The 26,550-nt window shown below is 42.0% G+C and overlaps 1 protein-coding gene across 3 annotated transcripts in view; it reads right to left on the minus strand.

The window, feature by feature from the left end:
- Positions 1 to 10,332: 10,332 nt before the first annotated feature.
- Positions 10,333 to 26,550, minus strand: part of KBTBD12 (kelch repeat and BTB domain containing 12) — a 56,756-nt gene continuing 40,538 nt past the window's right edge. For all 3 annotated transcript variants that reach the window (XM_080385407.1, XM_080385406.1, XM_080385405.1), the window contains one exon: positions 10,333 to 13,691. In XM_080385407.1, coding sequence (XP_080241533.1) covers positions 13,522 to 13,691 — 170 coding nt within the window. In that variant the 3' untranslated portion in view covers positions 10,333 to 13,521. The remainder of the gene's footprint in view (positions 13,692 to 26,550) is intronic.

The following is a 26,550-nucleotide window of genomic DNA, read 5'->3' on the forward strand; positions in this document are numbered from 1 at the left end:
GCTTTAAAATAATGTACATTCTTTATAGCCCAGCTGATTTCCAGTTGAAGAGATGCATTCTAAAAGATGAAACCTGCAATTTATATAAGGCATGAAATTAATCTCTCCTAAGTCCAGATGGGTAAGAAATGCAAAATTTTATCCTGTCCTGAAGGTCATGGGCTGTTTCATAACTGTGGGTATTTGCAAAAAATTTCCAATTTAGATATCTAAAACGAGATACCTATACCACTGATTAAATAGAGTTGCCCTAGTTACATCAAAAGAAGTATGCTTAGCTTCTCCACCAGGCATAAGTCCAATATTGCAATGCATAAAAGAATTTCTAACATCAGTATCAGGACATGAGAGGTTAACTGAATGTCTTTGTACTGCTTTGCATGAAATGTTTTGAATCCTGAACTCCTGTTATGACTCACATCCCTATTTCTCCAATTTGTTCACCCAGGCACTCCTGGAACATCACTTTATTACGTGCATTTATGGCAATACTTAATAAGGTATCTAAAATACTTTATAATACTGTAACTTTAATCAGCCATGCTCTTAGCTGGCAGTATTACAGCAGGGCTTTCTCAATAACTGGGATCCTGATTTCTGGCCCTGATAAGATACACCTTCTATATAACACATACTTGTGTAATGTAAAAGGGCAGTGGCTAAAGCCTGATCCTGTCAAAGAACAACAACACTTCAACAGGGCCAGCATTTCATCCTGTATCTTCAAGTTAAGCCTCAATATTTCAAGCAGAAACAAAATGTAACATGTAGTTGTGCAACGATAGCAGTGCTATTGATTCAGAAAAAGCTCTGTAATAAAGCTCCCTTCTGTTTGCTAAAATGTGCCGTGAGGGGGGACAAATTAGGGTAAAACTTATGCGGATCAGCCAACAAGGTCAGGCAGATACTTGCCACTGTCAGTACATGCAATATGAGCGGTTGAAACATATGCAAGAAGAATGAAGAGGTTTTGCATCCTTCCCCGAGGGATGCAGTGTTGGCTACTGCTGGCCACAGAACTCCAGGCTAGATTGATAATGGCTGCTTCTCAGCTGACAGCCTGCAAATTATACCAGCTCATGGTGAATGAACAGGTGAATGTTTCAGCAAGACTGAAAGGCCCACAGCTAATAGAAGGTTAAAGTCTCTCTTTAACTTCTAAATGCTTCACACGTGTTCTCTTTCTGCCTTTTTTTTTAATGCAAAAAAGTCCCCACAGAATGGTTTTTTCGTGCCCGACTTGTTTTACTGTGGCTTATCTAACTGGATTCTGTAAAAAAATTATAATAGAACTTACAAATCCAAACATGTTCGTATTTCTAGGGGTTAAGAACTAGTTTTTGCTTATATGATCTGTTCTTTAATCATCAAACTATTGACCTGGAGCCATTGTTTAGAGGAAAATAACCCTAACAACTGTGTTTGGAACATTAAGGAAAAAAGTTCTTGTCTTGGAAACATTGGTGCCAATTTCCCCTAAGTGCCTATAGTCTAGTAACCAGATACATATAGTTTTGATAATGGACTTATTTACATAAAAATCACTGCCAGCTTGATGGTAACAATGACCATGTGGAAGTTGGCCAGGACTAGAAATCATTGCTATTAACCTTCTGAGAGAGCCTGTACACCTTTGCAGAGACAGCTTTTGGCACAGAGCATTAATTTCATTTAGAAGTTTATGAGGCATTAGCAAATATACCTTTCATGCTAAAAACACATTGGACCTATGTTTGGGAATGGAAAAGTACCAATAAGAGGAGGCTCTCAGGTTTTCAAGTCATCAAATCTTAAATGATGCTGGCTACCATTAATCCAGCTGGAATGTTCTGATAGCAGTCAAAGAAATAACAGCATGGATATTGGACTTCTGCATCTGCATGGGCCGTTGTTTTATGAATCAATGTTTGGTATTGGGTTTGAATAACCTCCTGCATGCACACCATGACATAGTGGCACTCTTCATTTGTTCACGAACGTGTACTGTTGTGGTGCACACTAAGTGGGGGCTGAGCTTGGCTTGTAATTGCATAGCGTTTTCATGACGATAAAACATGTAATACATTAATGTTTTTGCATGCAGTATCATATGCATACTTGAAAAGAAACTTCTGTACATGCAAAATTATGCTTTTGATCCTGGAATAGAACTGAAATCTGCTTATTTTATGGATATCTGCAGCTTGCTGAATAATAATTTTTTGCATCTTTCATTTTTCATCTCTTGACAACATCAGCTTTTAAGTCCAAACTGTTAGAAAATTACCTTTTGAGCTATTGTCTTTTTATTTTTTTTTTTTTTAATTCTGAGCAGCAGTAGAAATTCATCAAGCAAATTCTCTTCCTGGCTTGAAAACCAACTGAAACCTGAGCTGTTCTGTTTGATATACAGTGAATGAGCTTTGATTTGATTTTTATTGTATTTCATTCAAACTTTATTATAAAACATCTCCCAGGGACACTTGCATGAGAACCACTTTGCAAGTAAAAACAGCATTGTATTTCCAGTCTCCCATTTTTAAAGGTTATTATAACATTTTTATCATGCTTGCTTATCTTCATAATATAGCACCGTAAAGCAGACAACTGCAGATGTTAGGTAATAGAGCTAGATGTCTCTGTAGGTTTTTCTAATGGATTTTCTTTTCCCGTACTACAAAAGGGTTTCACTGTGTCATTAACCCAGTGACCAGCACTTCTGCAGTCTGACTGTGGGCAGTCCCCAGGCAGCTATGTTTCCACTGTTCTTTGACTCCAGTTCAGTTTCAACTGGGTTTTTTTGACATGAAATTTGGTGCAGATTTTTTAACAAATGCCCCTCAAAAACCTATTGTAATTTAAATACAGTAGATGATCTTTGTGGATGGTTCAACCGTGGGTGTTATGTTATTTCTATACTGTTATTCTCAGTAGTTGCTTCCTTCTCTGGAATTGATCCACCCATATTTTTCAGAGAAACAGCAATGACTTTCAGCAGCTGGATAATTTCAAGTTTGTGTTCAGATTGGGCATACGAAGTGTTTTCTCAATAACTTTCTTTCCTTCTAAAAATTGCAGTTTAAATCCAAACTAGGTATAAATTCCTCACAACATGTCACTTACTTTTAATCGATTTTTGATTATTATTACCTCTTGGTCTCAGAGAAGGTGTTTGTAAATGCTACAGGATGACAGGCTTGGTTTGATCCTGCTCCTATTACAATAGTTGGCCAAAAATCCTGCTGGGTCACGTTCTCTGTGTGGATTGCATCCCTATGGATCTCCTAACGCACTTTATAAAATATATCCAGCAAATCCAATAACAACAGAAATAGGATTAAATACACAGTGCGCAGGTGGTTCCGAAGAAAGGGAGTTACAGCTTCTCTTTGAATTTTTGCTTATAAAGATTTACTTTCCTTATAAAAGTAATCCATATAAAGTCTTTGTTTACCTAGCTCAACTAGGAAAATAAAACAGTAGCTACAAGCTGATCTGTGCAATACCATAATAGTACAAACACATTGAAGTCCCTCTTAAATGCAGGTGAGCAGGACCCTGGCAAATTGGGAAGAACAAGAGAACAGTTAACATGCCTGAGTTTTATAGACACGCCAAGCGGCTTAGCAGCCTTTACTGAACATTTCTGTTACAGTGGCTTGCCTGAAACAAGAAACAAATAAATCAGATTAAAGATTGAGCTGCTTAGGACGGCAGCATTAGTCCAGCAGATTTCCTGGCAAGATAACTTATTTTGTGCATCAGGTGACTGCTCCATGTTGCAGTGCTGAGCAGGGGTGGATTCTTAATCCATTTTGAAAAGTACTTAATGAAAACCTTTAGGAAGGTTTTATCAGCTATGAATACTGGAAAGAGGGTGAACTTCCTATCCCATGGTGTTGTTCATATGCTATTTGGCATCTTTGTGTAAGAGCATGAGAAGCCATCAAGCAGTGAGCTATTAACGCATGAGTCATGACAAGGCTCTGCAGCAATTATCAATCTTTGCACAGTCTTTGACAATTTGTCCCCTTAAAGCACTCCAAAGAGCAAGCGTTACAGCGGGCTAGCTTCAGAGCTGAGTTGGATGCTGGTGCGTTAAGGCACAGTTTGATGGGTGAATTTCCACGTGGCAGTGCTGGCGCATGCAGCTGCCCTGCCGCACACCCATCAGCGGGCACTTGTTCTGTCTCTGTGCCTCTCTGTGCTGTGCCACTATAGGCAATGCTGGAGCTTCATGGCAACACGGAGTACAAAATGATCTGGCTGCAAAAGACTTTTTCAAGTTCTGCAGCTGAACTACAGATTTAGCCTTGTTCGTTATTGTTTAGGAATTCCGACTGCAACATGAGTGAATACCTTAGTTATCTTTAGTTGAGACTAATTATTAATGAGAGCAGTGAGCATGTAACAGCTTGGGCTTCAGCATGGGCTGTCCAAGCCAGCGAGAGATCACACTGAATTACTAGGGCAGCTGACACCTGGGCTATTGAATCTTCATTGCTAATCATTAGATCTGGCTTGGGTACATCTATTCAGCTTAAAATCACACCTCCCAACTGCAATATGGCTATAGCTTTGCTATCAACATACACCTAACTGCAGATGTGTCCCAGCTGACAGAAGAGAGGAACTGGAACCTATCAGGTACCTTTAAAGGCCACTTTTCTTCTTACTTTATTTTCTTACCTTTCCCTGTGCACCTTGTGGGGTTGTAGACTGTTTAAGTAGTCAAGTGGACAACACAACCTTAAAAGGCATCATCACTGAGGGATGTGGCACGTAAGAAGAAGCACATTAAGAACCCTTCAGCCTTTCTGTCCTCTGAATATAAGTGAGAATTTAAGACTTCACTGCAATCTGGAAAGAGCTGTCCTATCAATAGAACGTGGCTGAGTACAACTCTGTGGGACAACATCCGTGTAAAGCCCTTTGCTTTGATCCTTCTTAAAGGCAAAAAGGAAGAAAGCCCATGCCACTAACTGTCACAGAGTTCAACATTCACTACTGCAAGTTTAATCTTGGCTATTTAAGTAGACTATGGATTTAGACATATTGTTATTTCTGTACGCATTAGAGTAGCCATAGCCATCTCTGCACATAATACTTAGCAAGAGCAGTCCTTCCATTGGTTTACCTTCTAAAAAATGCAAAGGGCATCTTTTTTGGGAACATGGTTAGGTAGATGCCGTCCTATTCTGGGTGACAATCGTTTGACTGTAATAAAGAGTAGAATTCAAACACTTTTTCTTGGAGAGAGCTTGCAGAGATAACATTTTGAGCATCTAGCCTATCATTCTGATGGCATGTAGAAAAATAAACACAAATGATAGACACTGAAATGTCTGATATGACATTTGGGACCTAGATTGAATATGGGCTTTCTTCCTGTAGGATTTGCACTGACCTTAAATAAAGAACTGCTTCCTTTGTTTTTAATGAGGCATTGCTGCAGGGAATTAACTGAGAGTAGGGCCAGAATGAAGAATCAATGGAACAGACACATCTGAAATGTTTTTAAAGACATGGCTGGTTTGGGAGTTTGACTTCCCTTACATCTTTATGGTATCTCTCCTTTTTATGGGTATAGACAAAACCAATGCAAAATTCTTTTGCCTGGTATCTTTAACACTGCTAATAGGAATCATCTGGAGACTGGAAGGTGGATATTACAGGTTATTTATACCTTTGCCTTGCTATTCAGGGCCCCAGCAGGGATGCCAGCCATGATAATGTTTTTTTTTGTGTTTAGTGGGGATTTTTGAAACAGTTTGATTCTCGTCCACTAGGTACGGGGTTGCCATATAGTAATATTTTTAGCCTTAGTGGTCAGTAGACGGCCATCTACAGGGAGTAACTTTATGCAGCTCTTGATTGGCGCTATGTCTGACCTTATGGCTAGATAGAAAGGTCTAGGGCTCCATTACCAGTCTCTCACATCTCAGCTTTCACTTTGTTGCCTTTTCATCCTCACCAGAAGGTTGAAATCCTAACCCTGTGAGCCTCCCTCTGAGCAGAGAGGGATTTTTAGGTAGGTCTTAGGTCTGAGCATCTCTTGCATGTTTGTTTCATCACTGACTTAAAAAAATAGTTATATCCAACTTAGACTAGTGTGTATGGGAGAAGGATCCATCCTATTTTTTTATTTTTATTGTGTAACTCTCTCTGAACTGATTTTTTAAAAGGTACCAACTAGCTGTTACACAGGCGTCCAGTCTAACATATTCAAAGGAAACAAAGCAATTAGGCAGCTTTCTGATCAGTGCTGTCCTGCAAAATAACCACACTTATTTAATTTGTTGTTTTGTTGGGACTTCTTAACTGCAGGGAAATTCCAGTATATCTCATTGTCTGCTTAGTAAAAAATGTTCTCTACCCTGCAAAACTGGTCTTAACCTAAAAGAGTTTTGGAACCTCAGGGTCTTACGTATTATTACCAGTCTGTAAGTATTATAAATTACTTGTCAGTTCAACTAAGATTATTTACTTATGCACACTGGCGAGGAAGGCAACATAATCCCTGGTACCAATCCAGTAACTCAGGAAGGAGATTCCACTGAACTGCAGCAACATCCTGAAATTCTCTTACGCATGTTCTGTAGGTGATAACCTGGATGCAACAGTGCCTTTTAGTGTCTAGCTAAATGTGTCACTGATTTGTTATGGAAATCCCTGGAGAGTTGAAGCTTTCCTACCAAAGCTGTGGTAGACCATCCAAATTCAGGTTTCAGTTACCCAGTAAATCTGCTACACTTCTGTAAAGCGCCTTCTCTTTTTTGCTCCATAGCAACTGTGGCAATCTAAGCAGCATAATTTATTAAATCAACTCTGTTTTGAGAAAAATACAGTTCACTCGTTCTTCTCATTACTACTGTTCAAATTTAGCCTCAATTAGTGACCTCTCAATTTGCTGAGGTTAGTTCTGCCTGTGTAGAAATGTGACTAGCTATGAAGGCATCTGCAGTGAGCCTTACATTTCTTCTACTTAATGTATTACACAATTAGATATCACTTGTTGCTTTCCTATGAAGGAGTAAATAAAATACCCTTGTTAGCTGCAAACACCCAGTCTCTCCTTTCCCAGGAAAGCTCAGTTTCTGAATGCTTTGGACAACCGTATTACAAAAATGAGGGAGAGTAGCGCAATAATGGTACTGTTCTACCATTGCATAGGACTTCCTGATTTCTGTCTCTCAACATAACATCACAGATATTTGTAAGCCACCCCTTTGAAAAACACAGCAAGGCAGACCCACAAAATGAGTAAAGGTATATTATTATAACTATTTTACGTGGGTGAAACTAGGCACACAGACCAGATGCCCAAGACTAGTAAACAGAGTAATTGAACTGGAAACAAACCCCAGAGGTTCAAATTTCCAATCTGTGTTCTAGTTACAAGACTTCTCCCTGTGATCGTCCTCCTCCTCATACTGGAAAGCCTGGAAAAGCCTATTGAATGGGTATCATCGCTTTTTATGCTAGGATTCAGCAGTTGTTTTAGCCACATTTGAAAGGAATGAGTCAGGAATGTGAGAGGAAACCACTTCCCACATACACACATTACTGTATGTATGGATGAAATACATTTCCTCTACTATGAAGTTGCTGAATGAGAAAATAAAGTAGTGCAGCTGACTGGCACTTTAGTGGCTGTACTTCAACCCTGATAATGAAAAGCCAACGGCCTCGGGAGGCCGGTTTGGATAATGCATTTCATGGAAAAGCTGGTGAAGTCACTTGCATTCTTATAAAGAATGACTAGAGAAGGTCAAAGTGAAGAAAATATACCGATACTAAACCCTGGTAAATTAGAGACCAGGTTCTTTAGTGAAACCTGGCCTGACTGAAACCACAGCAGAAAATCTGGCTTTAAGATGTGAGCTATGATACAGTAATGAAGATGCCTCCCTCTGTGCTTCAGACAGTTTTTGTAGCAACTGGTGTTCAGGAATCAGCGATAATGGTAATGGCTTGTGCCTGCAGTCATTACAGCTACGGCACGCACGGTATGCAAGGTATTTAATGTAAAACTTGTCAGCATTACACAGTGAGACAGCAGCGAGACAAAGTAGAATGCAGGTCACCTGCTCTCCAACCCTGGCTGTTGGCGACATCGCAGAGCAGGCAGCTCTTATTTGCAATGAAAGTGAACCACAGAACTTGGGTTGAGGCTGCTAGAACTTACTCAAAGATGAGTGTCCTCAAGTCCAGGGAGCTGGTATGGTCTTACTTCTGTCCTTCAAAGCTGATGTGTTGCTGGAGCGATAGGCTTCTCAGAAGTCTGGAGCCTGGTTGAACACCCTGAGTGGCTGTTCCCATCTTCTGGGGAACTGAAGGGGAAAAGGAGGAGCGTAAGGGCTGGTCAGACAAGGGGGCTGAGGCAGATATGGGGTTAGGGTAGGAGAGAGAGACTTGCAGAAAGCTTTCAAGAGGGGAGTGCTTCTGAGGGGAGTGCTACAGCCAGCCAAAAATTTGAGAAGAAAGGAGACCTAGACGAGGACTAAAAGATTTCCCAGTTGTTCCTTAGCTCAGCAAGGATTTTAAGGTTCTTTTTGACTTGAAGCCTGGAATAGTTTTGTATATTTAAAGACCAGCACTTTTTTGAAGTGCTTTGATGAGCTATGCAGAAGACAGAGTTGCCAGGTATGTGTTAAAAAAAGGGATCTTACTGCTGTCAGTAAAGAACCTCTAAAATAATGTTATACATATGTATATAAACCACATACATCCTGGAACATACATCCTGGAATACTTAAGTGTTTGGAACACTTTTTGTTTGAAGGCAATTTCTTATGGCGAGGCAGGCCAGCCTGTCAGGAGCCACAGCTCTGCACCATGCTGGTTCTCTCTGCTCTGGCAGCCCAAACACGTAGCCCCAGCGTGGCCTTCACTGTAGCTGCAATCATAGGTTATTAGTAAATCATTCCATCAGACACCCAGGCAGGGCAGTAAACACAGAGGAGACATTCACCAAGAAAAGAATGTGTATTTCCACATACATTCGATGTGTATTTTAGCCATTTTCCAATATTTCCTTTGCTTTCAACCTCTACATGTCAAATGATAGTAAATTGCAAATGTACTAGTTCCAGCTGAGCACAACTGGGGGTGAAATAGCTTTTCTTTGAAGCTGAAGCTAGAGTCCACTTGAAAAGCTGTAGGGAGAGCCACAGAAATCTGCGAAAGAGTAACTGAAAATCTGACCTGGTGATTCAAAGCATTGTGATTCATGGAACAAATTTTCAGAGGTGCTACATAATCCATTAGGAGAGCAGCTCGTGAAAGAGACCATCACTGTAGCTAAGAGAGCAATTATGAGGTAAACGGTGTATTAAAAGAATGTCACTTTTTTCCAGATTGGCAGAAAAACAATATATGAATGTGTTTTAACATTAAAAATACATATATTATTCTAGCACTCGTTTCCATTGTTTTTCAGGTCATCAAGGATCTCATTACACATTTCAAGTACAGGAAAAAAATGTAAGATAATGATCCAGGGCCAAATCCTTTTACATCTGAACCCTCCCCTGTGAAGAGTTGGGGAGGGTCATTCCAGCTCACCTTGGCTCTGCTGCCTGTCGTAACATTCTGGGAGCGCCCACCTCTTACCTCTGTTGCCAGTCCCTTGGTTTTGATGTTCCCTCAGCCTCTTACCTGGACCATATTTGCTAGTAGCGGAGCTCACAGCTCTGTGTGCACCATGACAATTTTCTGTTGGCAAATCAAGGCTTCCCGAGTGGCATAATACGGCTGGAACATGATACAGAAGCTGCCCCATAAATTTCAATATTGCACACATACAAATGTACGTTTTTGCCTGGCATGGGCAGGGGCTGAGCCACAGGCGGTTGCAGTACTGGTATGTGAGGGCGGGTAGTCAGATGCGTATGCAGGCAGTTCCTGTGACCACATATTATGAAAACAGAGATGAGAGCGCTACAGGGATCCTTATGAAATCAGTTATACTTGAACAATTTCAAATTAAAACATTAGCTGGGGATAAAAATGTAGAGCTTCAATTAGCTTTTTATAGCATTTAATTTTTTGCTTTACTCCCGGGGTGCCACGTGACCAGCTACCTCTCCAACATTTTTCTTCATATTTGGCAACTAGTGATGTACTTCGATGTTTCAAGCGACATCAAAGGGTATGCCTTTGCTTAATAATCCCCCATTCATTTAAATAGTCGGTAGCTTGCCAGCACTGCTTTGTTTGCATTTTAGAATTATGGATGATGTCAAGACAGCCTTGATTAAATGTTCAGCTAACTAAGGCTCAGAGGGAAAGGGGCGAAGTAAACTATGATTTCAGTGAAACTCAAAAGCCTGGAGAATGTGCATTCTGTAATTTTATTTTTTTTTTCATCAGGATTTGTAATAGAAGAAATTAAGACTCTTAAGGACTTTCCCAGAAATTTGAGACTAGCCATGGATGTATCAGACATGCAGTACTCATATACTCTCAGAAGGATTTTGGCCGAGATCTCAATAAGCATGCTTTCTGCTTCTTCCTTCCTTCCTCAGTCACGCTCTCTTTTTCCAAGTATTGGTTTAGAAATTATAGTTGCCCCAAGGGCAAACCATGAACTACCTGGGGCCCACACAAAATCAAGAAGTTAGTGCCCCCATTCTAGATATTTAATCCAGAAGAAAACAATTCCCTGCCTGGTATGTAGTGCTAGACATTCCGACCTGGGCAGAGACAGAGACACGGACACACACGAGTCCCCACTAACAGTCAGACCCTGGGGGCAGTGGGGAGCTCAGTGCTTGGTGCATGCTAGGGCAGGTCCCTTGCCAGGGGCGCACGGAATAAAACCTGTTGACTGCCCACTACAGCTCGAACTAGCTGATTGCAAAGCCAGTATATAACACATATGCAATTACTCTCTTCAGTTATCAAAACAGACCTCAGAGTACGTACTTCCTTTCCATCCAGCTTATTAAGTATCAACCTAAAAAGCAAAACGTACGAAGAGGGAAAGAAACAGCCAGCTCACTACTGGAATAAAAGTTTAATAGCAGAGTCTCAGCTGTGTTATACATTTTCAAATATAACTAATGAAAGCCTGCAAAAGTCTCCCTTCTCTCCTTGAAATATTCCAAGCAGACTGACTTTCAGAGAGTGAAATCCAGTAGATTAATTCAGGCTTTAAACCACAAGAGGATTTGAATTGTCAGGAATAGACCTCAGAGCAGAGACCAAAGACAAAAAGTACCCTTTAAAAAATTCATCCTTAAAACAAAAAAGGTGAAAGAAGCAAAATTGGTAGATGTAGTTGCAGAATTTGGAGTTTCACAAGGAAACACTTAACTGATGCTCAAGAGCATTGCTTCCAGCTGCCTTGAGAGCTCTGTAGAGACATTAGAACAAGATTACCTTGACTTTGCGGTAACAATGAAAGTTAAAAAAAAAGTTGCCAATATTGGATGGTTAATTGGAAGAACTTTCTACTGATTTTGTTTAAAAACACATTAAAGCAGAGTTTGCCTCCTTGATTTTATACCTACAACTGCTTTTAGCGACCAAGGTGGTTAAGACTTTAGGAACTGGTTGCTGGTTTGTACCACTGAAGTTCATGCTTGTTGCAACTCCATTCTAGACAGAGGATGACTGACATGTGAACAAAGGAAATAAAAAAGAATGGATGATATAGAAATGATACAAGCACAAGAGTATGTCTTTAGGCTGTGAAACAAAGGGAGACAAGGGATTAGCTGTAAGGCTCACAGGTTTACTCCTTCACTACATGCTTTCCTTAGTTTCCCCTCCACCAGCTCCCTTATTGTCTGAGCAGTCCTCAGTGTCCTGCTATAGCTATCAAGTAAACTTTAGTGACCTTCCTGCTAATTGTTTTTATATGACAGATTAATTTTCCCACTGGATATTTTAGAGAATAGTACATGAATCAGAAAAGTCAGAATCGGCAAAGGGCTTCTGGGTTATCCTCTCTGTCTCTCTCTGCCGTAAGAATTACAGGCAAAAAAAACCCCCAAAACCCAACAAAAACAACAGCTGGCATTTTTTCAGCCTAAAACACGATTGAAAAGGAAAATGGGGATGCTTTGAAGTGCAGATCCTGCAAGTGACTATGGAAGAACTAAGTGACAGATTCCCTCATTTCTTTGCCCATTATTTCCTTCCAGTTTTGTCGCTGCTTTTGTAGCCATCAAAGCAACTTCTTGATGACAATGATAATTTTTGTTCTGTTTCATAGTTTACTCTTAAGTGTTTGCCTCTGACATTCACTCTGCAGTGCAGTGTACTACCATTTGCAGTTGTGGCCCAAGAGCACAACGGAGCTTTCCAGTTCTCTTGTCCATGCTGCCCAGGCAGTGGCAGGGAGATACACTACAAGTTAGGCACCAGAGAACCGACGAATAGTTATTGGTAATTCAAACGGGATAGCAGTATTGGTAACAACTTTCTCTCTAGCCTCCTGTCTTCAAGCCTTATAAAAGCTAACACTGCCTTAAGAAACACCGAATTAATTCTCTTCCCTGTGATTATAGCCAATTCTGTTGGTAGAGAATTTACTTTATGCTACCTCAATAAAGCCACTTCTATAAAAACAGCTACTGTTACATAAACATTTATCAATTCGCACACCTATCCTTTTTCCCTGTAGCTGCAGAGCTGATACGCAGATAACACTGGTCTCATTTATTGTTTTTTATTTTAAATTCCCTTCCCCATCTCTCAAAGCAAGAGGGATTTCTAACTGAGCTTTAAGGCTCTGGTCACACCAGACCTTGTAACTGATAGGATCTATGTGAAAATTTAGGATTCTTCTTGTCCTGGTTACACACTGCCTACTACCTCTGCTGAAAGGCTCACTCGTGACTTGTTGCCAAAAGACTAGTTTTCTACTAGCACAGGCTCAGCTTGGTTGGCAAAGATGGGAACTGTCCTGTCTGTGGGTTAGATAAAGTTTGCAGTAGCTGGTGTACCTGGGTAATGAACCTTGGCTAATGTTTTTTGTTTTGTTTTGTTTTTTTAAAAACAAGCAAAGGCTCTTCTCTGTTTTTCTTCTGTATCAGTTAAGTACAGCCTGGCCTTTTGGTACAGCTGGACTGGTTTTCATCAGCTGACTTAACATATTTCTTAGCCTCCTTGGTAGCTTAGTAGAACCAGGCGAGGAAAACAGCAAAGGAGGGATTTCCCTGGCTAGAGCTTTCCTCCATATGTCATGCTGTGCAGTGAAATGAGCCCCCGGCTGCCACTGTGCCTGTGAGGCAAAGGCTCCCAGAAGCCCAGGCTGCACCCAGCACTGGAGCTTGCACAGCCAGATGGAAGGCGAAGAGCCACACACAAATGCTGGGCGACCTCGACTTTCGATTGCAGAAGTCCTGAGCACCAGTACTAGCAAAGTAAGCATCATCTGAGAAGCACAGCTCAAAGGCAGTTCTGTCCTAAAGCATGTGTTGCTGGCTCCTCTCTGTGGGACTCAGTTGTCATCCAGAGGCAATGCAGCATTTGTCTCTCCAAATTTTTCCATTTCTGCAGAATCTGGAAGCACTGAGAGTCACTGAACTTCTATTGGTCCACTAAATCCGGGGGAGGAGGGATAAGATCCCGCGGGTTCAGCCTAGCAACAAGACAAACATCATAGCTGTCGTGCATGAGGACGTCGATGGCCACCACGTTCCACTGGTTCTCCCATGTATCCAGTTCGAGGATCTCTTTGGTGATAACTTCGTGACGAGCTGAAAAACAGAAGCAACGACAGCAGGCATCAGGAGTCAAGTCAAGTCAAACAGGATCAAAGAGGTTTGTGCAGTTATTATGACCCTTCTGTAAGGCAGCGATGAAAAGGTAATTTCTGTGGCACTAACGGCTACCCTGTTCGAAAAGCATGCGAGTTGTCAACGTATAACAAATGAAATAGTGCAGATGGAGAGCTGCACAGTGTATTCAGTCCGCGCAGTCTGGGCTCCAGGTGCAGCTGCAGGGACAAAAGCATCAAGTGTTCCATCTTGGTATGAGTATGCAGGTGGCATTTCACTGTGCAATCAATTGTCAGATGTTCATCTTTCAGAGGCAGAGCATTGCCTATTGTTAATGAGCGTGCCTACATGCAGTATGTTGTCTTTTCTTTGCCCTGATGAAAATGCGGTCCTCAGGCTCCTGGAAGCACTCCAGTGCCATGGCTTTTCCTGGGTGCAAAGTCTGGACATCCTGTAATTTGGGGAGAAAGACAGAAAGAAACCTCCAGGGCTTAATATGTACTTTAGCTGTTCTGAAGTGCTGAGGAATTTGTCATGAGCAGTCAGGTTAGAAGAAAGCTATTAAATCACAGCCAGTCTCAAGACAAGAAGCTTTTTACTGAGATTAACAAAAAATGTAAGAATCACCACGCAGCAGAGAACCATAGTTGTCAACAGCAGAGCTATATTAAATTTCTTACAAGGACACAAAACCTTTCTTTGCTAACTTAAGTACTGCATTCTCCAGCAATTGTGACTAAAAGCCAACTTCTCTCCTAAAAATAAAAAGTGTCTTTCATGTCTGCTCACTTTTTTGTCTTAAAGTTGCTTTCTCGCAGCAAGTAACCATAGTCTAAACTTTTCTTACTTTGAGCTGAGGACATGCACATTCTTTGCTGTCAGCTTCCTCCTGATGAATTGCCGGATAAATGTATTAGGAGCCAGTTCTCAGAGATTTCCAAGCACAGACACATCACTGGTGCCAGGGTAAGAACCATCATAGCAAGACATGTTAAATACTCAACACTATTTTATTGTGTCTTAAAAGAATGGTGAGAGGCTAAACTTAGAGGGTCCAGGCTGAGGTCGCTATTCAGCTATCCCTTCTAGAAAGCCTTTTTTTCTAAGGGCGGTGGTGGTGGAAATAATCAAGCCAACAACAACAACAACCAACCCTATCCTTCACATCTATTGACTGCATCTCGTCGCTCGGACACTGCCCTTCTGAGGAACTGACAGCAAAGGATTGAAGAAAGGGAAAAGTGAAATACAGAAGAGCATACAGAGGTGTATATTGCTTCTCATGTTGGAAACACAGAGCACATATTCCTCCAGAGAACAGCAACCCTGGGGGTTTACTAACCCCAAGACAGTTCAGTCATGGGTTAGGTTCCATGCAAAATTGGTGTTGCTATTATGATGATGTAGTGTCATGGGATTTAAAACACCCCTAGGGCTCCTCTACAAGTAGCTTCGGGATGTGGGGAAGTCAGATGGAAACAAGACTTCTTCCTCTCCCACGATCAGTTTCCTTGCTGAGCTGATTCAGAGCAGTGCTCTTTACTGCAGGTCCTGCACATACACGGGAGTTGGGGACGTCTCAGCTTTATGGAAATCTCTGCACATTTTTGCCATGTTTATCTAAGGAAGCCACTCACCATCTCTGTCCCCCCTCCCACCTGACAAAGGGGTGCTGCGCAGTGTTTCTACCCCACAGTCCACAGCCTGTACTCATTTTCCCCTCAGTTGTGTCACGATTGATTGTGGCGTAATTTTTGTTGGTCCGAATCCAGACCTCTGGGACTTTTAGAGATCTCTAGGAGCTCGCTTGAGTAAAATGCGGGCAAGATTTCAGGATTTAGCCTCATCTGAATAGTCCTTGTTCTGCTGCTCACAGAAAGAGAAATAGTCACGATGGTTTGCTTATTGAACCTGGATATTAAAGGAGAATAATAACAATAATAATACACAGGAAGGCTGTACCCATCCAAGAGAGAAGACAGCAAACTGCTAAAACCCCCAGTTATATGTGAAGAAAGAAGGCATGACTGACAGACTGCAAGCAAATAACTTGCCAGTACCAGCAAAGAGAGCTCATTTCTCTATAACCCTGCAAGAGTGAACAGGTTTTTCCTAAGAGGCAAATACAGAGCTGCAAACAGACCTAAGCTGTGACATGGGAGGCTCCAGTCCTTGTATTTATTATTAGATCATCCCCTTTATGCAATAAATTTTTATGCCTGGATTTTCTTTGGCATGGATGATGACACAAATGAGACAATCAGAGGAAAAAAATCAGACACTGGAACTGAGATACTCTGTGGGTGATTGCAACACTTCAGGAAAAAAAAAAATCATAATTAAAACATCAAAGGCAGATTCAGCAACCCTTCCTTGCAAGCCTTGCTGTGCTTTTTCCTGGCCCTGGTGACTCACAACCTTTAGTGTCCCTTGCTTCCCTTTTCTGTGGGATGTTGTAACTGGTTTTGTTCCACTCTACAAATTCTGCTTTCCAGTCCATGAGTGTTAGTTAACTCTTAACCCTTGGGAGATAAAGAGAGTATGTTGTTGGAATAAGGGAAGCAATCATTTCTCTGGTCTTATCTTGCTTAATATGGAAGGAAGCAGCACCCTTTGGATGAGAAAGTTCATGTGAGGAAAAGCACAGCTCAAAATACAGTCATAGCTCAGAAAAAAAGTTACATCTCCCCTTTCTTTTTAAAATAGAAACAAGTGAAAACACCTCAACTCTTAAGCTTTTTTTTTTTTTTTTTTCTTGGTTAAGACAACAGAAAAGGTAATGTTTTTCAAAGAGAATAGCACCTTTGATTACAGGGTATAATCTGTAATGCTGGATTTGGGCTTTAATCCCAATAAACAGTTTTAAGGTTGAAGGTGCAGATAAATTCCAGATTCTGCCTCATTGGTTCCCCTTATTTAATTACAATTTTATTTTTTTTTAAGGCAATATCTTAGCAGCCAATTTTGCTTACAGGAGAAGAATGTGATGTCTAAAAAAAGCAAAAAGCAACTGGCTGTATTACACAGATTACCTGCTTAAAAAGCCACCCCACAGAACTCCCTGTCATACATAGCATTATTCTGCATCACTTACCAGACAACCACCTTACCTAATGAAAGGATTTCACTCCTTTCCAAATGATTTCATTTATTCCACTAAATGAGGCAGTAATTTTCTGCACATTCTTGTTTAACCGTGAGAAGGTTTAGGAAACTTTTTTTACACTATGTTTTTCTGCATAGGAGTTAAACCACTTTATTCAGGTAGTACAAACCTAACCCTAATGCAGATCTTTTTCCAGCAGTAAAACAGTGTTTATAGCAGTATGGTGTATTCTTATTCAGGAAAGGAAAAAGGCTAAACCAGCCCAGGGAACATTAATTCCAGCATAAATTTATCCCCACGAGAAACTGTGGTATGTTAAAAGGAAGTCAGAGCTCTTTCGGTATAGTTACGCGTGCCTTTTTGATGTACAACTGCGGGCTGAAGGGTAACACTGAGCCTACAAGCTTATCTTTTCCCACTGAAAGAACTTGAGTTATACCGGAAAATGTTTAGTTTATAAATGCTAAAATTGTATTCCATATATGCAAGTATAGTAGTATGACAGCAAAATGAGTTTAATCTTTAAATTTTTTTATATTCTGGTCTGTAAAGAAAACGCTTCCCCGCAAAATTTTTCATATGAAATTTTTCTTTGCATGTGCAGAAAAACCAACAAAAATATTAATGTTCAGTAATGATTGCCTGCACTCCATATACACAATCATGCTTCCTCTTTAAAAGGTTTATGATTCAGGCACTAAATATGGCCAGACTTCATCTCATGCTGTAAGTTTTCTCATGTCATTTGATTTAGGATTCACCATAAATCAGGATAAACCATTCTTGGAAAACCCCCCAGTATGACTGCAGGCAACATAAATATTTTATCTGCTTTTTTGTCTCTTTTTTTTTTTTTTTTTTTTTTTTGAACTGCATTCCATTTGTGATTTGGAGGTTGGGGGAAGGAACAACTTTCCATGTGAATATAATATTTATTACCACTTTTGATTTTTTTGACCTTGCTTTCTCTTTCCTATTTGGAACTGAACATTCAGATACAATTAGATTTTGGTTTGGGAGGGTTGAAGAGAGGCAGATGTAGAATTAAGCAACATGCTTAACAGGTAGAAAATCTATAGGTCATCCAGGACTATTAACCATGCAGCTATTATGTTTGTAAGCCAATACAAATAAACTCAGTCTATTGTAGCCTGGTTAGCATCCAGAGCATTGAACTAAAAAAGAAATTTGTGCTGAATTTTAGTTCACTGGAGTTGAATCTACGGCAAGTTTCCTGAAATGGGGTTAATATTTCATTATTTTGTATCAGCCCATTGACATCACCTGATAAGTTTGCCCCCATCTTACGAATGAGGGAACAGAGTTACAGAGGTAGTGAGAGCGTGTGCCAAGTCGTGAGTTCTGATGCCTCCGCATCAGTGCGGGGCAGAGAGACCCAGAGTAGTTTTGGACAAGCTCACCTGCCTGCCAGCTGCGGTGCAGTTACCGTGACATACTGTTACACTGCCAGCAGCACCCGAGCAAGCGTATCCAGAGCAGGGACACGCGCCTTAGCACAGAACCACACTGAGCAGTTGAAGGCAGCCTGTGTCACACCTCTCCTCGCCCTTGAGCTCTGTGCCCTGGGACATCCTCACACAGGCTACTTGCCTGAGCTCCTGCTGATGTCCATTCTGAGGCTGTCACAGCACCTTTTCCTTTCCAGTTTGCAGTTTCCTAATGTGCTCTGTGCTCTATCTTCTTTCACCGTAAATCAATTTATAGAAGACATCAAACCTGTAGTGATTAAACTGTTATTTTCCTACTCTGCTCTTTCCATGGAAAAAAGCACTTGAACATCACAAAGTGCTTGCCAGCTCCCCAGCAGTCCCCCAAACGTTTACTCAGGTGTTTCACTGGTTTCCCCTGTTCTCGTCACCTATCCACCACCCCAAAGCTGCCTTGAAGCAGTTCAGCCTCCAGTGCTGGTTTGTACCTGGTTTTGCATGCCGTTAGCTGTTGTACCAGAGACCAGAAGATGATTTTAAACATATGGGACTAGCCTCTGCTACTTATCTTCCTGGCCACTAATAGCTGCTTTCATAATTACGTGATGTGGAGTTAGGTGACTTGGGAATTCACGTTTGTGTTGCAATGGGATAAAAGTGCATTTAGATCATTACCACCAGATGTCCTGGCTCCTCATTTGCAGTAGAAAAAAGAATAAGTTCATCAAGTCGGTGGCCTTCAATCCCATTTGCGTATGCGAGCTGCCCCCTAACTCCACCAGCCTTGCTAGCGTAACACAGCCAACACCCCTTGTGGGGTCAAGTACATCCATCATCTATGCCTGTGGGCAGGAGCAGGCAGAGAATACACAGGAGAGGGAACCTGGCTTGGCTGTTTAACATGCTGGCCAGCCTTCGTGACGTTAAGTATCAAAGCAGCGTATCCCACCAGACACAGCAAAAGCTGGGAGGCAGGTTGGGGCTTGAATTTACAACTGTGGCAGCTTACTGTTTTCAGAGCACCTGCGTGGAGTAAGGTAAGATATTCGCTCTCATAGACAGGACCTCTATCCTCTTGCTCTGCTGTGTAATTCATCAGGACCATAGTTTCATGAGCCACCCATTCCCTCACAAATCAATATATATTTAAAATATGTCTGTAATATAAAGAATGGGATAGTCTACAGGAAGAAACTTCTAAATCAGTTGCTTCAACTCTTTTTCTTGGGATTGATCCAGCTACTTCAGCTTTTAAAACCTTTCCAGATTTTGCCTGTTGTTCATAGGCAAGGCCTCTTTCAGACACTAATCTTACAAGTGCTGGTCCTGCTTGCGCTGCCAGCGATGGCAGGATCACAGCTTACAGCGGCAGCAGGAGCAGTGCTCTCGAAGTCAAGGCGCCATTCGTACGAGTGAAAACTGCAAGATCAGAATAAGAATTACTGGTCTCAGACCATCCTGTGAATCTGTTTCTAAATGCCTTACAATGGGTTAATACATTATTAATAGAGGATATAAAGCGTGTTTAGACTGTATGCATGACAGGCAGTTATGAACACAATAGAAGATGTCATACATGGCTACAAGCCATGTTTCTAAACAACCTATTGACCTCTTCAGCAATTAATTAAAATGCATTAAAATATCTATTAATCATTCATTAACCCTTTATAAACTATAAATGAGGCTTAGCAAGAAGCAGGACTGAATTACTAACACCGGGCTGTCAGAGACTGGGTCAAATTTAGATCTGAAATGAGCAGGTGCTGCTGCCCAGCAATTCCCCTGACCTGTGCTGGCCTTATTTACGGTGGTGAGTTTCTAGCTAACGAGCAGGGGGCAAACGAGCAGCCCTCCCCGGGAAGGCAGCAAGCTGAGGGGGTCTCTCCCACCCACCAGTCCCCGGCAGCAGCCTGGCAGCTCACACCGGTGCTGGGGAAGAATTAGGCAAAAGGTCAAACAGCATCTTTCGGGGTGGACTCGGCATGCAGGCTGGAGAGATGCGGCAGTGCCTGCGGCACGGTGGGCGGCCAAGAGCAGATTTCTATGCTGAACAAAACGCAGGGAACCTGAATCCCTTCCATTGGTGGGAATATTTATTCAAATGGTAACAACTGTGGGCAGGAGAACTTTAATTATTCATCGCTGCCCAGTAAATTCGAACTGAGGGAAACAAACAGTGCTGCAGATAGGCAGCCTGGGGTTTGCCCCTCTGCTTTATTTAGCTGGGAACATGGGAAGGTGCTGGAGAAACAGGTTTTGTTCCTGTCCCTCAACCCCCAAACTTCACAAGTGCAGTATTTACTGTGCCAGACTCCTTAATATGTCTAAATTTAATTTGATTCCAGTAATGTTCCATAACCACTATAATAAAAAAACAAGCACTAGAACGATTCTCCATCTAAATCACATAATGGAGGAGACTAGGGGGAATGGCCTTTATGGGAGATTAGTCAAAATAAATAACTATTAAGCTAGTCCACTGTCAGGAGAGGATGGCGTGCAGATACAAACTCATTAGCTCAGCTGGAATACAGTAATTACTACACAGTTCTGCACTGCAGCAAGCAGCGCCACTTCTATTCCAATGTATGGTTTGCAATTTATGTAAATGAGGAAGAAGAGGCCAGAAAATGAATCTAGGGTAAGTATATGTCTTTTTTTATTTTTTTTTTTTTTTTTTTGTAGAATCAAAATTACACAGCTAGCAGGACTCAGTGTCACTATTGCCTATCTTGGCTAACAGTTGCAAATACAAAATTGCAATTCCGACATGCCCAGTTCATAGATAATTATTCCCTTTCCCCTTCCTCTGACTGTAACACCACTTAAGTAAAAAATTAATTTCTACTTGATATTATTAAATAAATAACAGAACTGGGTTGATCAGCACTGGTCCCGCACATCATGCTAAACACATTACAGTATTTTTCAACATACATGGTTGGGAAGCAGTACATTTATCTTCTCTGCTATCATCTGCATTGGAGGGACACAGCAAAACTGCTAATTCAGAGAAAGTTCCATGTCAAGTCCATTAGCTGATGAAATCATAAGACCTTTTAAGTGAAATGTACTGCTAATAGCAGACCCATTAACATTTTATTATTTGCATTGGAGTGGTTGCTCCTTCACTTTGCACATCAGCCCGTCTCACTTGAGTGTGCAGTAAAGGTGGCATTCTAATTAAAATCATAGAATTGTTTAGGTTGGAAAAGTCCTTTAAGATAATTGACTCCAACCGATAATCTTGATAACCTCGCACTGCCAAGCCCACCACTAACCATGTCCCCAGGTGCCACATCTACATGTCTTTTAAATACCTGCAGGGGTGGTGACTCCACCACCTCCCTGGGCAGCCTGTTCCAGTGCTTGACAACCCTTTTGGTGAAGGAATCTTTCCGAATAGCCAATCTAAACCTCCCCTGGCACAACTTGAGGCCATTTCCTCTCATCCTATCACTCGTTACCTGGGAGAAGAGACCACCACTCCATCCCAGCCTCCTTTCAGGCAGTTGTAGAGAGTGATAAGGTCCCCCCTGAGCCTCCTCTCCTAGCTGAACAACCCCAGTTCCCGCAGCAGCTCCTCATACAACTGGTGCTCCAGCCCCTTCCCCAGCTCTGTGGCTCATCTCTGGACACGCTCCAGCCCCTCAGTGTCTGTCTCACAAACCTGAACCCAGGATTCAAGCTGCAGCCTCACCAGCACTGAGTGCAGGGGGACGGTCACTGCCCTGGTCCTGCTGGCCACACCGTTTCTGATACAAGGCAGCATGCATCAAGTTAAAAAAAAAATAAATCAACTCTGGATTTGAATTTATTAATTCAAGTCTGTGAGACAGGCAGTTGGACCAATGTTTATAACCTGAAACTAAAGCTACAACCCCCAGCCCCCAGAAGCAGGCTACAGGATCTGTATTTGTGCAGCAGTAACGCTAAGACAACGCACACGTGCCCCCGCAAGCTGACAGTGACAGCAGATGACACAGTCCTAGCAAGCAGGCACACGCTCCTGCCTTCATTATTTTCACTGGAAAAAAATATTTATAGTATTTAGAAGCAGTAAAAAAGAAAGGGAACCCAATCCTGCAGGCATTTTATAAGCATGTAATGCTGCATACCTGACGAGCTGCTTACCACCTCCTCTGGTGAGGCATGCTAATGAGGCTGCTTCTGCCATGTTAATAGCTGATGTTAATAGCTGTCAGCCTGCGCAGGTGGCAGGTTTTAGCCCTATGTAAAGGCAAAGGAAATAAAACATGTCAACAAGAACATTGTGCAGTCAGGCTGCAAAGGCTGCTTTAAAATCCATAGTTAGTGGTAAATGCAGCAACATATTTTAATTAGCAGAAAGCTGGCTGGCTACTGTGCATCGAGTCCTTCCGAGTATTCATACTATGGCTAGTGTTTTCACTCTATGCAGAACTATAAACTAATGGACAAAATGTCTACAAATATCTTAGGGGTGGGTGTCAGGAGGACGGGGCTGGGCTCTTTTCAGTGGTGCCCAGCGACAGGGCAAGGGGCAGCGGGCACAAGCTGAGACACAGGCAGTTCCATCTGACACGAGGAAGAACTTCTTCACTCCGAGGGTGACCGAGCACCGGCACAGGCTGCCCAGGGAGGCTGCGGGGTCTCCTTCTCCGAGACATTCAAATCCTGCCAGGCTGTGACCCTGAGCAGCCTGCTCTGGGCGAACCTGCTCTGGCAGGGGGCTGGACTAGATCAGCTCCAGCGGTCGCTTCCAACCCCGACCGTTCTGTGATTCTGTGAAAACTAAATATTTTAAACATTTCTGAATATCTTGATGAATGCTATAGCATTGCTGACAAATGACAGACTACATGAGCTGGATCTCAGAGTCAAGATCAGTGGTTCCTATTTGCCATAATAGTTTTAGTAGAAAATGAGCTAATTCTTATGAACTGCTGGAAAACAGATGAAGTTTCACAAGTCTTGCTAAGAAGGAAACAAATTCAAAACAAGCAGAAGTGATTTTTTTGGGTACTTATCATGATCATAAGAACATACAACTCTGTCAGTTAGTGATACAACACAGAGGTCTCAGAGTGGTTTGTAACATCTAACCACAGACACCAAGCTCCTGTTGTGTTAGCTTTAGGTAAGCCGGGTTAGAAACCTTCATATCCTGATCAAGACATGGAGCATTAAGAGATAAGAGAGGTCCTCAGGGTTCTGAATTGCCTTCTGATCTTTCAGAGCAGATTTAAAGCACCAAGGTCCTGAATTTCCCTCTGGAAGTTTCTGTGCCTCTCCATGTGCTGCAGAGAGCCTGGGGTCACCAAGGTCTTAGTGTAGGCACTCCAGATAAGTGTCTAAACTTCAGCTAAATTAATCCCCTTTCGTGGCCAGGCTTTGAGCAAGCTTCTAAATTGAGGAAGCCTCAGAAGAGGAAGCCTTACGAGCTTTGTTTACCAACGCAGCTCAACACTCAACAGCATTCCTTGTGGTTCAGAGGAAGCTTTCTCTTGATGAAGCTCGGACAGACTGGAGTGCACTCATACTTCAGAGAGACTGTGCTCTGCATTGCTACTCTCAGCTGGCCAAGCTGATTTCCCTCTGGAGACTCTAAGTAGCTGCAATTTCTCTTCCTCCACTCATGGGGATGTTCTTAGGGCTGCACCATTTGTCCTCCCTTGGAGCAGACAAGGATTCGTGAGAGGCAATATATATGGGATGGGAAACCCACCATCACAAAACTTCAAGTCTCATGTGGGACTCAGAAGAGATAGTAGCTGGCCAGACCTCATCTTTTCATCCTAATTTAAGGCCCTTTGAGCAGTTGACAGCTGCTTTTCAGCTTCATATTTGTGTACAGCATCTCTGGTCTTTAATTAGCCATTTAGGTCAATACCCGTGCTTACAGGGAATGGCACATATGAGTAAAATTAAGATGCAACTATGCTCTTAGTAAGTCAACTTTCATGCTGCTGGACCAAAGAGTGGGTTTAAGTGAATGCAAAGGCAAGTTGAGGCTGGGAAGCTGGGGACAGATCTATAGAATACAGAGTTGGTTGCAACCCCTTATATAGATCAGCTAAGACTTTCCATTGCAGCAGTGATTTTGGCTTAATTTCATTTTTTTTTGAGAAGCACACTCACTCTTGAATGTTCACAGCAGCCCTTTAGTGTTCAGCAGGCAGAAAACCCAGAGACTACAGCTGTGCCTCTAGCTTGTTCCAAAAACTCCACTTGGTTGAAACTAAATTACAATGTTTTGTAAAATTGGAATATCCTCTCTTGGTTGCATCCCTCACAAAAACCAAAGTGGCATGCCAAGAAACCCAAAAGACTAAAACCAAACAAGCAAAATCTAAAATAACCCTATCTGCTACTAAAGCAGCAGCAGCAGACGCTGTTCTGTGGATATCTTGAAGCTGCCAAGCAGCTCTCATTGTGAAAGAGCAGTGTCGAGCCACGCTCTCCAAGTTCCCATATGACAGTAATAACCCTCTGTCCCTCCACCCTTCACCCCCAAAGAGCAGATCAGGCAAAAGCTCTTCCCAGCACGTGGAGAGGCCAGGGCCAGGGCGAGGGGCCAGCCAGAGAACCCACTGGGGTTCAGCGTATGGACTCCACCCTGCTTTTCCTTGATGGTGGTAGCTACAAGTTGTTGTTATGAAGATTTAGAAATCCCCTTTTCATTAATAACTTGAAAGTCACATTAAGGTGCCTGTCTTTAAGGCACAGCTTCCTCTCAACCCCTCGGACACGTGGATACGTATGATTTACAGTGGACAGTGAAAATCTCATTTTGGCTCCCTTTTTAACAGACATCCTAATATCTAGCAGCAGAATCACATACTGTTTCTTCACTGGCATACAAAATGCACGCGTAGGGGGGAAGAATTCATATGGCACAGGTAACTGCAAAACTGGCATTTTCTAACTTTGACTTCTTGTTTTCCAATTTAACAGTTTTAGCGCAGGGGATTTCTATACATAATTATATAGATTGCAATAGTACAGTCAGGAATCAGGACCCCATTGAGCTGGCATTATACATACAAAAGGTGGCCGTCTTGAAATCCACGGGGGGATTTTCAGTCTCTCCTGCTGTTACAAGTCTTTATGCATGACTCAGTGACAGAACGTAGTGGTATTGTACAAAGAATGATTTTATGGCTCTGAAGCTACCTTATTCAGAAAATCTCGTACTAATCTGTTAGTCATCTTGAATGAAATTACTTCATTTGCCAGTGCAAATGATCACAGAATCATTTAGGATGGAAAAGACCTTTAAGATCATTGAGCCCAACCATTAGCGCAGCACTGCCAAGCCCACCACATCTACATGTCTCTTAGCTGCCTCCAGGGGTGGTGACTCAACTACTTCCCATGATCAGCCTTTTGAGATTTGTACCCACGACCTCTAGGCTTTTCCGTAACACCACTGTAAAAAAGACAAATACCACGGCCCAGTGTCTGCTATGGAAACACGGTGGTGTATCATAACCATAATTGCTCTGAGGTCACAGAACTTCCATCACAGATGACACGAGAACATGCCTGTTCGGGAGCTGTCGTACAATGGTTCTCAGGAAGCAGCTTTGTCAAACAGTAGCAAATGGAGGGAGGAGAAGGCAAGTGGTGAACGAGCTGGTGAAAATCATTGTTCTAAGCCAACGGCACCTTTAGGTTTAGGGTTTGTTATACAAGTAAAAGTCAATGCAACTGGAGTCAGTGTAAGGGGAAGGACACCTCACCCAGGGATACCACGTGCCCGTTCCTGGGCAGCAGTGAGCCTGGCATGGCATTGATCCGTGGTGGGTAATGCATCTGTATTACCGCTTTCTCCTAGAAAGGAAATTGGGGTAGCAGCTGTACGTAGCAGAAGAGTTTAAGTGTGCATGTTTTGAGAGTCCTTGCATTTATAAAGAAAAAAAAAAATGGTTAGCAGTATTGGAGATTTAGATAGAGCTAAGCACAGTTTGAAGGAAGGCAACTTAAAAGAAAGGGGCCCAGGATTACTTAAAATCACCAGATCTGGAATTTTAGTCTCTTTGTATCTCAGTTCACTACCTAGAGTACTCATTAAACACACAAGCTTTTTCAACAATGATTATGAAATGCATATAAGTAAACAGGCAGAGCCAGATAGCTTGGCTAAGGACAGATAGATAGTGCCTTAATCTTAAACAAATATGCCCGAGTTCTTTAATGTCCATAACACATTCAGCTCCTGATCCCAGTAGCTCTGGAAAGAAATCCTGAAAAATTCTACGGAGGCTGTAGATTTGGGCAGGCTTAGCACAGATCGGAA

The sequence above is a fragment of the Falco punctatus genome (assembly GCF_963210335.1).
Source record: "Falco punctatus genome assembly, chromosome: 4".
Taxonomy (NCBI): Eukaryota; Metazoa; Chordata; class Aves; order Falconiformes; family Falconidae; genus Falco; species Falco punctatus.